At 39.3% G+C, this 13,595-nt stretch overlaps 1 protein-coding gene across 5 annotated transcripts in view; it reads right to left on the bottom strand.

Moving 5' to 3' along the window:
• ptpra (protein tyrosine phosphatase receptor type A) overlaps window positions 1–13,595 on the bottom strand; it is a 184,624-nt gene that overhangs the window by 32,313 nt on the left and 138,716 nt on the right. For all 5 annotated transcript variants that reach the window (XM_052035031.1, XM_052035039.1, XM_052035022.1 and 2 more), the window contains 5 exons: window positions 11,522–11,658; window positions 7,668–7,758; window positions 2,912–2,988; window positions 1,902–1,938; window positions 514–611 (listed from right to left, as the gene is read on the bottom strand). In XM_052035031.1, the coding sequence (XP_051890991.1) occupies window positions 514–611; window positions 1,902–1,938; window positions 2,912–2,988; window positions 7,668–7,758; window positions 11,522–11,658 (440 nt within the window). The remainder of the gene's footprint in view (window positions 1–513; window positions 612–1,901; window positions 1,939–2,911; window positions 2,989–7,667; window positions 7,759–11,521; window positions 11,659–13,595) is intronic.

The following is a 13,595-nucleotide window of genomic DNA, read 5'->3' as shown; positions in this document are numbered from 1 at the left end:
TCAAAATTACTTTCTTGATCAAATATCCTGTCAGATTTGGTATTGTCATAGCCTTCCAGAAACCAGACACTTTTGGTAAATATTACATCTAAATTGTATTCCTTTCTACTTCTGATTTTTAAAATTGTACAAATAATAGTACAGGCACGTTCCTATTTTGATTGACTTTTTCCCTTTTCATTCTCTTTACTTGATAGTTGCTGTAATGTAAGCTCTATTGTCAAAGTTAGTCTTTAAAGCTCATTGGAAGTGCTTACTCTTGTATCTCCACATTGAAGTGATGCAAGAATAAATAATTTCTGTATATGCAGAATAGAATATTTACTTGCCTCTGAGATTGTAGGGTGGCTTACCTACGTCTACATTTTAAAAAATATTTTGTATCTAAAGAAACTGGTTAGAATTACTTTAATCTTTCAGTACTTCCTTCAAATATTATGAATATGGAAATGTGCACATATTTATCTGGCAGAACATCCACTTGACCACAATAAGCTAAGGTAACAAAATCACCTCTTTCCTCTCTTTTAGGTTTGTAACCATGACAATTGTTGCAGTGTTTTGTTCCCATATCATCCTCCAGAAGTCATTCACAGTTTCTTCTTTAGGCCCTGAAAGATATCGGAAGAAAAACAGGATAAATTGCTTGATGAAAAGACACAAATTACTTGTTTGGTAGAATTCTTCCTTCTGAACAACAGAGAAAGCAAAGCACATCTTATTAAAAACTCTTTCCACTTGTGAAACAAAATCTTAATCTCATAATCATAAATCAGTCAACCCAAACCTTCACCAATGCCAAACTAATTTTGTAGCCCAACACTTGAGTTTAAATTTATTTCAAGCCTTTTTCAATACTATTATTTATCATGAACATTTAACTTCTATCTAAGCCCATCTATAAACTATTATAAACCTGCTCTGTTTTACTTTAAAAAATTACGGACAGTAGTTTCTTCCCTTTTAGAAGTATACGTTCTCCTACTCCTGATATTTTTTTTCCTTTCCCTTCCCTCTTTATCACTAACAACTGTTACCAATAACCATTTCAATAACGTGCAGCAAGAGATTCCTCCATGAAGCTGTTGAATAACTGATTAATGACATCAAAATGAGCTGAAAAATGATCCCTTGATCTGCACATTTTTCCTGTTATGAAATCAGTCACACAGCAGAGAAACACATCCTTTGATCCACCATGCACATGCCAACCATTGTATTTATTTATACTAATCCCATTTACTCAGAGTAGGTGCCGAGTTTTCGATGCCTTGGTGATTCAAATGCTTGTCTAGATGCTTTCTAAATGTCATGACAGCATCCACCTTCACCACCTCTTCAGACCAACCATGCTCTGTGTGAAAGTAATTTTCCCCCAGATCCACTCTGAAAATGCTACTTCTCATCTTAAACCTATGCCTTCATATCCCACCATGGCAAAAAGAATTTTATTATCTACCCTATCTATCCCCCCTCATAATTTTACATGCCTCTATCAGGTCAGTCCTCACCCTCGTCTATGCTAGGGAAAACAAACCCAGCCTATTCAGTCTCTCCTTATAACTATAATGCTCCAATTCAGGCAACATTCTGATACATTTCCTCTGCACGCACTCCAGCAAAAGCACATCCCTACCATATGAGCTGCAAGAGGAAGTGGCAGAGGCAGGTACAATTACAACATTTAAAAGACGATTGGACAGGTCCCTCTGATCATCAACACTTCTTAGGGCCCTACTATTTACTGTGGATATCCTACCCTTACTTGCCCTCCCAAAATGCATCGCATATCAGGATGTTACTGTTGTGGAAATGCTAATCATTTTGACTTCAATTAACTTATGCAATTAGCTGTAAGATATTATTGAATAAAAAATATTTACATTTGAATACTTATTTACCTTGTGCTGCTATAAACTTGTTTTTCTCTTGATAGCCCTTTTAAAAAGAAAATATAGAATTAGTATAACCAGACTTTTAACTTTATTTATATTTCATTTTTTTAAATATTTATATTTCATTGCATTTATATTTCATCTCTAACTGCACAAGAAGATGGTGGTGAGCCACTTTGTTGAAATGTTTGTCCATATGATGAAATTCCTCCTGCAGTGGTGTTGGATAAGAAGTTTCAAGATTCTGAAGCAACATTGATGAAAAAACTGACATATATCCAAGTGAGAACAGCGTGAGTCTTGGAGGAGAAACTGCAGAAGACAATGTTCCTATGTACCTGATGCCCTCATCCATGAAGCTGGTAGAGACTTTGGACATGGGAGTTGCTGTTGAAGCAGCCTTGGTGAAATACTAGACACAATGCACAGTCTGGCCAAGGTGCACCAGTTAGTGGGGGGATTGTTGGAGATGATCATGACTTGGCACTTTTGTGAAATAAATGTTATTTGTCACACCAACTCATACCCAACTGCTATCCAGATCCTGCTACATGCATGCACAGATTGCATGCATGTAGCAACTGAGCAGTTGTGAATGGAGCAGAATATTTTGGAATCATCAAGATGCAAGAGATGGCAGATGTTGTAATCTGGAGTAAAAAAAAACAAACTGCTGGAGGAACTCAGCAGGTCAGGCAGTATCTGTGGAGGCAAAGGGATAGTTGACATTTCAGGTTGAGTGAACATTCCTTCTTCTGACCTTATGATAGAGGAAAGGTTATTGATGGTTGGACCTAAGATATTGCTCTGAAGTGATGTCTGAGGATTGCAATGTTTGATTTCCAACAAACACAAATGTCTTTGTTTGCGCCAAGTTAAAATATCGACGCAATCGTTTTCTGGGCTACTTTAAATTATTTTCCTAAAACAAAATGATTACATTTTTGAAAAACAACTATTTTTAAACCTAAAACTCAAATAAAACTACTTTAAATACAAATGATTCAATGACTTACATTTATGTATGAGGCATTGATAAAGTCAGAATCTGGAACACCTTCTATGGGTATCAAGTGAACCCTTGAGTGATCATCTAATGAGAAATATACAATTAGATCAAAAAGGCATGAATTTTTGAACATAGGTAATACCCCATTATATAATTAACACAGCACCTATAAACTGCTTCTCAAACATTTTCACTTTCAAGAGACGTGAAAAAATTATGATTCATAAGGATAAAAACTGAATCAAATTTGCTTCTTTGATGTAGTAATCCCAAACAGTGCTTTCTTTATAACAGTAGACAAAACCAAATTTCTTGCCAATGACATACTAGCCTTCATCAATATCAGAAGTTCACAGGACTTGAAACCCAAGAACCTATCACTTACTTGGAATTGTTCGACAATAATTTATTTCTTGAGATAATAGATCAATCAAGATTAGTGAAAGAGAGCAAGTGAATAAGCCTTATTCCTCCTATACCATTAGTGAAACCATAAGCCAACTAAAGTATGAGTTAGGGACACAGCAATCTGCAGCAGATACATTTTGTTTGAACACATCTGCAAGGAAGTCTGCAACTCCAACAAATGATTAGAAGTGGAAGTAGGAAATCTGTGCAAATTTATTTCAACATTCTAATTAGCAATACAGCATTAAAAGCGTCAAATGCCATAATCACTTCAGGTCGATGAGTGAGTAGGAAACTATCAGGAAGAAATTTGATTTTAGTGCTTGTTTGAATTTCAGGTGCTGGTTCTACTTGCATTGTACTTTTGGTTACATTAACTTTAATGGATCCAAACAAGCAGAGGTGAATACAACCATTGGCAATACTTACCCACACCTACAGCTGTCAAACAAAAGACAAATCTTTCCCTCCGGTCCAAGTGTCTCCACCCTGCACTCTGGACACCAAGGGAATTAAGAGATTATGGGGATTGGGTAGAAAAGTAAAATCTTGAGTCGAGTTTTGCACATTACCTTCGAGAAGTGCAGGATGGTTCAAGGGTCTAATTTTATTACATGCATTCTTACATCCTGAATACAATCCAATGAATACGAATGGAAAGTGCAAGTGACAGGCAATGATGCTTCTCATGTCTACTCGTGTCAGGTATCAGAAGGTAAGCAGCTTTGGTGCAACATGGGCAAAATGGCACTGATTTTACAAAAGAAAAAGCCTTTGCATATAGCTTCTGAGAGAAATATAAAGCTCTATTATTTTAAACTTTGAAGCACGCTTCTGAGTGTGGTCATAATGTTAGGATGCAGCGTCTACTTTGCATCCAGTAACATCATTCTCAACCCAGGAATGCTTAGTGCTGAAACTTTGTGATAGAACATCTACGCAACAAGTTCTTCTCATGTTAATAAACAAAGTCGTCATCAAAATTTAATGAAGAGAAAATAAAAACATTTAGTCTAGAAATCTGCAGCAGTTTTCATTTCCATGATCCAAGTCTATATCAATGGTAGGGAAATTATTCCAAGCGACAGAATTAATCTGCATTTGGAGAGGCAGGGATTAAAGGGCAATTGTGACCCCTTATTTAATTGAATTTTTTTGAGGTTAGGTGTGCTGATGAAGGTAATGCCATTCACTAGTCTACATGGACTTTAGTCAGGCCTTTGAAAAGAACCCACACAAGGAGACTGGTCCAAAAGCTAAGAGCCCATGGGATCCAGGAAAATTTGGCAAATTGAATCTAAAATTGGCTTAGTACTGGGATGAAGTGTGATGGTTGAGGGTTGTTTTTGTAATTGTAAGTAAGTGACCCATAGTGTACTGCAGGGGTCAGTCCTAAAATCTTTATTATTGGTTATATACATTAACAATCTGGATGCAAATGTAAAAGGTATGACAAATTAGTGCACAAATGATATGTAAGTTGGTGGTGCTGCTGGATGTGAGTAGTCTTTAGATACAGAATAATATTGATGAGTTGGTAAAATTGGCAGAGCAATGGCAGATGGAATTTAATCCAGAAAAATGTAAGGCAATGCATTTTGGGAAGACTAATAAGGCTAGGACCCTAGAGAGTAAAAGAAACAGAGAGACATTGGTGAACATGTCCAAGGATCCCTGAAAGCATTAGCATAGGTAGATAACGGGAAGGCAGCACATGGGATACTTGCTTTCATTAGCTGGGACACAGAACATAAGAAAATGGAGCCTCTGACACAACTACATAAAACATTAGTTAGGCAACTGCTGGAGTGCAGTGTGCAGTACTGGTTACTACACTTTAGAAAGAAAATGATTATACTGGAGAAGATGCAGAGGAGATTCACCAGGATGTTGTATAGGATGGAGCGTTTCAATTAAGAGTGAGTCTGGTTGGGCTGGTTTGTTTTCCTTGGAGCGGAGGGGGCTGAGAATGAGTCATGAAAAATTATGATGGGAATAGATAGGAGAGATAGGGAACAACCTTCCCCTTAGCAGATGTATATGTAACCAGATGGCATAGGTTTAAGGTAAGGGGTAGGAGATTTAGAGGGACTTACAGAAAGATTTTTTTCACCCAAAAGGTGGTTGATATTTGGAACACACTAATTCAGAGGATGGTGGTGGCAGATACTCCCCCAACATCTTTAGTATTTAGGCGAACATTTGAAACACCAGTCAGAATCCAGGAAAATGGGACTGGCCTGGATAGGTACCTTACAGTAAGTACAGGCATGGTGGACCAAAAGGCCTGTTTTCATGGCGTGTGACTATGTTCTCCCAAAAGCACACTGGTTTCACAAAGACGAAAAAGAAATGTGGTGAGCTGCCTTGATGAACTGCTGTGTGCAGTTGAACTTTCTGGTGAAGGTGCTCCCACAGTGCTGTAGGTAAGAAGTTCCAGGATTGAGACCAGTCGTCACGAGGGACCAGCCAGCTACATATTTCCAAATCAGGGTAGTGCATGATGTGGCGAAGATTTCAAACGTACTACCAGAGGAGCCTAGGCAAGTAACAACAATGCATTTCATAGATGTGCTGCCAATCAAGTAGACTGATTTGTCTTGGATGGTGCTGAGTGTTTTCTTCCTCTCACCACCCTCCCCCCTCCTCCTCCTCCCCCCCCCCCAAATTGACCATGACTGCACTTATAGCAGGATATCACATTTGGTCAAATGCTGCTTTAATGGAGAGGTCAGTCAATCTCAAGTCACCTCTGGAATTCAGCTCTTTGGCCCATGTTTGGACCAATAATTTGATAAGGCCTGGAGAGCGTAGTCCCTGTGAAATCTAAGCCAGAAACCAGTGAGCAGATGGTGCGTGATGGCAGTATTGATGACACCTTCCATTGCTTTGCTGATGATTGAGAGCAGATTAATTGGGTGATGATTAGCTGGATTGGATTTGTCCTGTTTTTTTTGTGAACAGGACGTACTTGGCAACTTTCCACATTGAGGGAGATGCCGGCGTTGCAACTATTAGAAGAGGTTGGGTAGAGGTGCAGCTAGTACCGGAATGTGGGTCTTAAGTGCTACAGTAGGTCCCAAAGCCTTTGCTGTATCTAGTGTTCTCAGCCATTTCTTGATATCATCTGGAGCGAACTAATTTGGCTGAAGGCAGTACACAGCAAATTACGCAGTAAATGGCAAGACCCTTGGGAGCATTGGTGTTTAGAGGGATCTTTGGGTGCAAGTCCATTGCTCCATGAAAGTGGCAATATAAGTAGATAGGGTGATAAAGGCAGCATACAGCATACTTGCTTTCATCAGCTGGGGTGTTGAATATAAAAGATGGGGAGGCATGTTGCAGCTATATAAAACTTTAGTTAGGCCACATTTGGAGTTCTGTGTGCAATTCTGGTCGCCACATTACAGGAAGGACATGGAGGCTGTGGAGAAGGTACAGAAGAGATTTATCGGGGTGTTACCTGAATTAGAGAGGTTGGACAACTTTGGATTGTTTTCCCTAGAGTATTGGAGGCTGTGGGGGCAACTTGATAGAAGTATATAAAATTATGAGAGGCATAAATGGAGTAGATAATCAGACTCTTTTTTCCAGGGTGAAAATGTCAAATATTAGAGGCCATGGCATTAAGGTGAGAGGGGAAAAGTTTAAAGGAGATTTCTGAGGTAAATTTTTTTTTAAAACACAGAGTGGTAGGCGCCCAGAATGCGTTGCCAGGGGAAGTGGTGGAAGCAGATACGAAAGCAACATTCTAATGACATTTAGACAGGCACATGAGCAGGCAGGGAATGGAGAGACATAGACCATGTGCAGGCAGATGTGTAGTTTAAGTTGGCATCATGATTGGCACCGACATTGTGGGCTGAAAGGCCTGTTCTATTTGGACTGGTTTCTGTGATGGTGGGAACATTAGTAAGAAGCTGAGATAGATCTATTTGACATTTCTGATGCCACGTCTTGTGTTCTTACAGCACTTTTCTTTAGGTTATTCTGTTTTGTGAACTATGCCATGTTAAAGGGGGAGGGATTCAAACCTCAATATTATAAATACTAATTATGTGTCAATTATTCTATCTGACGAGCCAACAAGTTCTCAGTCAGTGATTTCTAGGAGGACATCAAAGGGCAAGGACAAATCTTCCCCCAAGCAGCCCAATTGTTAAATGCATCGAGTTAAACTGGGTGGGGGAGCTAGAGGGTTACCAATGAAGGAACTTTACAATTTAAAGGATTATGCAAAGTGAAGCAAAGACATTCCTTTCACACAATTGTTTTCTTTGTTACATGATAGGCAGTAAAAACAAAATTCACCATTTGCCATAACATCAATACTTGGATTGAGTCTGATTACATACAAGGAAGGATGTTAACATATCGATTTTTCTCTTTATTTTCTTCCTTCGATGCAGCTTCGCAAGTGGCCTGAATTGGACATGCAGGGAGAGCCTGTGTCGCCATGGAAACATAATTCACATTAGTACATTGCTTAAAAGAGACCTCTGAAACTTTGAACACAGAAGATTTAATATATACTATTACCAGTAATTTCAAATCCTCAATTTATTATTATGTAGCTAATACTTTAGAAGTATTGTGTTATATTAAACCAGTAATGAATCGGTACACAAAAAAAGTTAGACCTGTATTTAATAAAGTAATATGTATATTGAAGAAATGGTGTCTCAAGGGATGTTTTACCATACCAACTCAGCCTGGATGTTCCATAAACCAATTGTGCTTCAAAGGGTGTTTTTTTATAACAGACGCTTTTACTTCAAGTTAACCGCACAAGCAGAAGCTTGTACCTGGCAAGACTTTAAAGATGGTTCCCATTTTTATCCAATTGGTAAAGTAGCTAAAGGGAGGAAAAGTCAACATAAGCTGGATGTGGTTATCTGGAAGTGAATGCCATGATTGTCTTTGCTGCGAGAGCCAAAAGTCAACACTAAAGCTAAAGATGGTAATAATAAAATCAACGTAACTACTGTTATGGACTAGGTTACTACTGGTGAATGTCCCTTTAAGATGGAGCATAGTGTGCGTGTGGCATGGTTATGACAACAGAACATAAAGGACATAATGACGTTTTTGAATCAGTCGGGGGGGGGGGGGGGGGGGGGGAGAGAGGGGGAGACCAGCCTGCTAGTCTCTATCGATGGATGAAAAACAGTAACTGTGTCTGTCACTACAATCCACGTATGGATTTTTGGAGTAGTCTGGTGGAGTCCACTTTGTTGTTAACCTGTAGAGGGAAACAGGTATTTGTGTGGACGGCTACATCTCGGATGCTTTTCGGGGTGGCAGATACTTCGGAACAAAGCAGTGGAGTTCACTTTATTGTTGACCTGTAGAGGGAAACAGGTATTTGTATGGACGGCCACGATTCAAGTGCCTTTCAGGGTGAGGAAGATACGGTGGAGTGGTCACTGCTGAATAAACACTGAGGTGTCGTTTGGGTTCCAAAGTGGAACATCTGGATTTCGTAATTACTCTCTATTTTCTCTCTACGTTTTGTCTTCAGTTAACGGTGGTTGTTGAAGAAGCCTTTGCTCACATTTCACCATATGGCTTGCTGAACTGAACTTTGAAAACTATTCCTGGACTTGGAGTTTTGGGAATTTGCCATACACACACCACGAGTTTAGTTTTGGGGTTAATGTTTAAGATCTAACATTTTTACTTTTATTTCTCATTATCATAAGTAGTTATTAATAAAGTAGTTTTTAAACACTTATACATGACTCCGTGTGTTACTTTTGTTGCTGGTTCGTAACACTACCTGCTGTTGGATTAACAAAATTGTTACATTCAAGACATGCTCGTTAATTTTAAATAGAGACAAAGAGATTGATAGGTTCACAGGGCACTGTACATTGCCCCTAGTACAGAGGTATGTGGTAGAACCTGGGGAGAGTTGATGTAATGGCAGTTTTCAGAAAATTGTGAATTACCCATTGCTGAAGACATTCTTGAAGAAGTTGCTTGACTGTCTCTCATGAGAATAAAAAATGGAATTAGTGTAAATGGATATTTGATGGCCTTTGCACAGCCCAAAGGGCATTTTTTGATGCTGTATGACTCGATGACTATTACATGTCTGATATGCCAGTCGGTATGTTGAATATAGTGTGTGATACAACCAGGACTATGCCAAACTGCAAGCTGATATCCATAGTGATAGTGAAAGAAGAACTTTTGCTGCAAAAATATTGTGAAAATAGGGTCCAGAAGGTTAGACAAATAAGATTTCACATGTATGGGAACTGCAAAATTGTTTTTGCAAGGGGAAGACAAAGAAGCAAGTAGGGTTGAGAGAGCAACTAGGGATGTATGTGAAGAAACAAAATGATCAGAGAGCCATGGCCAAGACAAGGAGAGCCGCGAGCATGACCACAAATATTGGTTAGGGAGTTTACATGGAGGGAGAGATTACAGGGGATGGATTTCTTTGATACACTTGGGTGGACAGCATAAACCGAGGATTTTAAAATGGGACAAGAGGGATGAAAAAGGATGGGAGACTCAATGGAGTATTAGGGAGAATGGGGGGTGGGGAAACAGATCAGGTGTGTTTTCTTGCTGTTGGCCACATTGTCAAAGTTGAATGGGTGAGACAAGTGGTAGGAGGCACATACAGGTGGGAGGTTTCCTTGAGGGAGAAGGATCAGGATGGTTTTTCGTGACAAAATTAATTTTATACATATAAATCTAAAATTTAAAGCAAACAGATATAGAAGAAACTGTGAATACTTGGTACCATAGAGTGTTATTCTGGATATAATAATAAAATTGTATGCTAAAACTTAAATGATATATCATCTTCAGAGCATGCATCATGAGAGACAATCAAGAAACTTCCTCACAAGAAAGTCTTCAGCAATGGGTAATTCACAATTTTCTGAAAACTGCCATTATAGTCTTTTATTGGCTATGTTTTCTTAACAATAATTATGAATAGGATAACTATTGGACCCAAACCCTAAAAGTGTTTTCTTTTAAAAAGGCACTGAGTTCATTAGTTCAGATTACATGTGTCCAAATTTTGAAGAGCACCTCAGGATGAAATACTTAAATGAAGCATTATTGTTGTTAGAAATAAAATAGATTCACATAGGTTCACTTAGAGTTGCTCACGTTAAAACATATTCCCATGAGTAAGACTGAAAGTCTTATTTTGCATCGAGCTACATTTATAACAGATATGTAAATTACTGGCTAAAATACAGAAACCTCCAGCATTGATAATCCCCAATTTGAGAAGAATGAAAATAATCACTCAAGATAAAATTTAAAACTTGCCAATGGTTACTCCAAATGTGTAAATATATCTAAAATATGAATGGGTTCAGTAATAAAGTGAAAGTCAAGCTTAGATTTGGCAAGTAGCAACCTTAAGTATTCTCAGATGGACAGATATATACAATATTGTAAACAGTATGATAAATACAAATCCAGACAATTATTTTAAATATCGGGCAAGAGGTTCAACCTTAGGAAAGATAAGTTTGAGACTGAGGTCACGATGAACTTTTCCACAAGAGTAATGAATATACTGAATAAATGCTTTTTTGATGGAAAAGACAAACTGTTTGCATCCTGTGCATTTTCTATAGCAAGCCTGAGAAAGTGATTAGGGAGATGGAACTGGCAGTAACCAAACTGAGAATTGGAGAGTGACAAAGACTATGGCTTTGATGTTCTCAATAATCCACTGGAGAAAACTATGCCTCTTCCAATTGAATGTTGTACTATGCAGAAAGACTCATGGTGAGGGCAGAAGGCTGCTAAAGATAAGACAAGTGGCGATAGCAAGAGAGAAATGGATATAGTATGTGTTCATATGGAATTCACCATCATATCTTTGAAAATTGATAACAATGAACAGTATATTGTAGAGATAAAAGAGGAAACCAAATAACAGATCTTCATGCGGTTCAGGAAATAACAGTGCTGATAGGTAGTTGTGGTTGGGAGAAGAGGCAAAGAAAATTGCCAATGCAGCTAACTATAGGTTAAGAGTAGAAGTAGATGACAATGAAGCCACACCCATCCAGATGCACAACAGGGGAAGGGATCTGGAGGAAGATCATGGCCAATCATGCTTAAAGCAGAAGGTAGGTAGACAAGACTAAGAGGATAATGCACAACACTCAGACTCAAAAGAATTTCAGGTACAGAGACTACAATTAATGAAGTTAAAGAAATTTACATTAAATTCTTCTCTGAAAAGCTTGTTGTCATCTGCCATTCGTCGATTAGCTTCTTCTTCCAATTTCTCAATAGAAAGAGGTGGATACTTTCGGTTGGTGCTTGGAGATCTTGCAAGCAGTGGCATGCTTTGAAGCTCTGAATGAAAAGAATACAGAACAGATCCATCAGATAGTCCAACAGAAATATGTGAAGTATGGGGGTCTACTGATAAAACAAAATGCTATTTAACTTCTTTAACAGCATAATTAATTGCCACAGAAACTAGAAAGTCTTAGAACAGAAGTTGAAATGTATAAAAATACACAGGCATACAAACAAGCTTTTATTAGAGAATACTTTATAATGTGCAGGAATTTCTCTTAAACCCTTCTCCAAGAATAAACAAAACTTTCACTATAGTACCAAATCTGCAGCCTCTTGTGGCTGGTACATGATGGTGGGTAGCCAGAGTGGGCTTTCGACTACTTAGTCATAGAGGACCGCAGTGCAGAAACAGGCCCTTCAGCCCATCTAGTCCATGCCAAGCTGATCTTCTGCCTAATCTCATCTACCTGCACCCGGACCATATCCCTCCAAACCCCTCCCATCCATGTACCAATCCAAACTTCTCTTAAGTGTTACAATTGAACCAGCATCTACCACTTCCGCTGGCAGCTTGTTCCACACTCGCACCACCCCGAGTAAAGAAATTTCCTCTCAGATTCCCCTTAAATATTTCACCTTTCACTCCAAACCTCGTCTCACCCAACCTTAGGGGAGAAAGCCTGTACGCATTCACCCTATCTAGATCCCTCATAATTTTGTATACCTCTATAAGATCTCCCCTTATTCTCCTGCACTCCAGGGAATAAAGTCCCAACCTAGTCAACCTTTCCCTATAACTCAGGTCCACAAGTTCCAGCTTGTAAATTTGCTCTGCAAGCTTACTGATATCTTTCCTGTAAGTAGGTGACCAGAGCTGCACACAATACTTCAAATTCAGCCTCACCAACGTCTTGCACAACTTCAACATAACACCCCAACTCTTGTACTCAATGCCCTGACTTATGAAGGCCAAAGTGCCAAAAGCTCTCTTTACGACCCTATCTACCTGTGATGCCACTTTCAAGGAACAATGGATCTGTATTCCTGGTTCCCTTTGTTCTACTGCACACCTCAGAGCCCTACCATTTATGTTTAAGTCTTACCCTGGTTTATCCTCCCAAAGTGCAACACCTCACACTTGTCTGCATTAAGTTCCATCCGCCATTTTTCAGCCCATTTTCCTAGCTGGTCCAGCTCATGCTGCAAGCTTTGATAGCCTTCCTCGCTGTCCACTACGGCCCCAATCTTGATGTCATCCACAAATTTGCTGATCCAGTTTACATTATCATCTAAATCATTAATGTAGATGATAAACAACAACAGACCCAACACCGATCGCTGCAGCACTAGTCACAGGACGCCAATCAGAGAGACAACCATATACTACCACTCTATGGCTTCTCCCGCTAAGCCAATATTGAATCCAATTAACTACTTCATTCTGAAGGCCAAGCGACTTAACCTTCTGGACCAACCTCCCATGCAGGACTTCGTCAAAGGCCTTGCTAAAGTCCACGTAGACAATGTCCACCACCTTTCCCTCATTAACCTTCTTGGTAACCTCCTCGAAGAACTCTGTAAGATTGGTTAGACATGACCTACCATGCACAAAGCCATGCTGACTACCCTTGATCAGGCCCTATCTATCCAAATATCTTATATATCCTGTCCCTTAGAATATCTTATATATCCTGTCCCTTAGAATACTTTCCAATAATTTACCCACAACTGATGTCAGGCTCACCAGCCTTTAATTTCCTGGCTTATTCTTAAAGCCTTTCTTGAAAAACAGAACAACATTAGCTATCGTCCAGTCCTCCGGCACCTCACCCGTGGCTAAGGGCTCTGCCACGGCCCCTGCAATTTCTGCACAAGCCTCCCACAAGGTATGAGGGGACACCTTGTCTGGCCCTGGGGATTTATCCACCTTCATTCGCCTCAGGACAGCCAACACCTCCTCTTCTGTAATCCGGATATGGTCCATGACC

This window comes from Pristis pectinata, chromosome 2 (assembly GCF_009764475.1).
Source record: "Pristis pectinata isolate sPriPec2 chromosome 2, sPriPec2.1.pri, whole genome shotgun sequence".
NCBI lineage: Eukaryota > Metazoa > Chordata > Chondrichthyes > Rhinopristiformes > Pristidae > Pristis > Pristis pectinata.
Note: the sequence above shows the minus strand (reverse complement) of the source record. Positions and strands in the feature narration are given on the sequence as shown.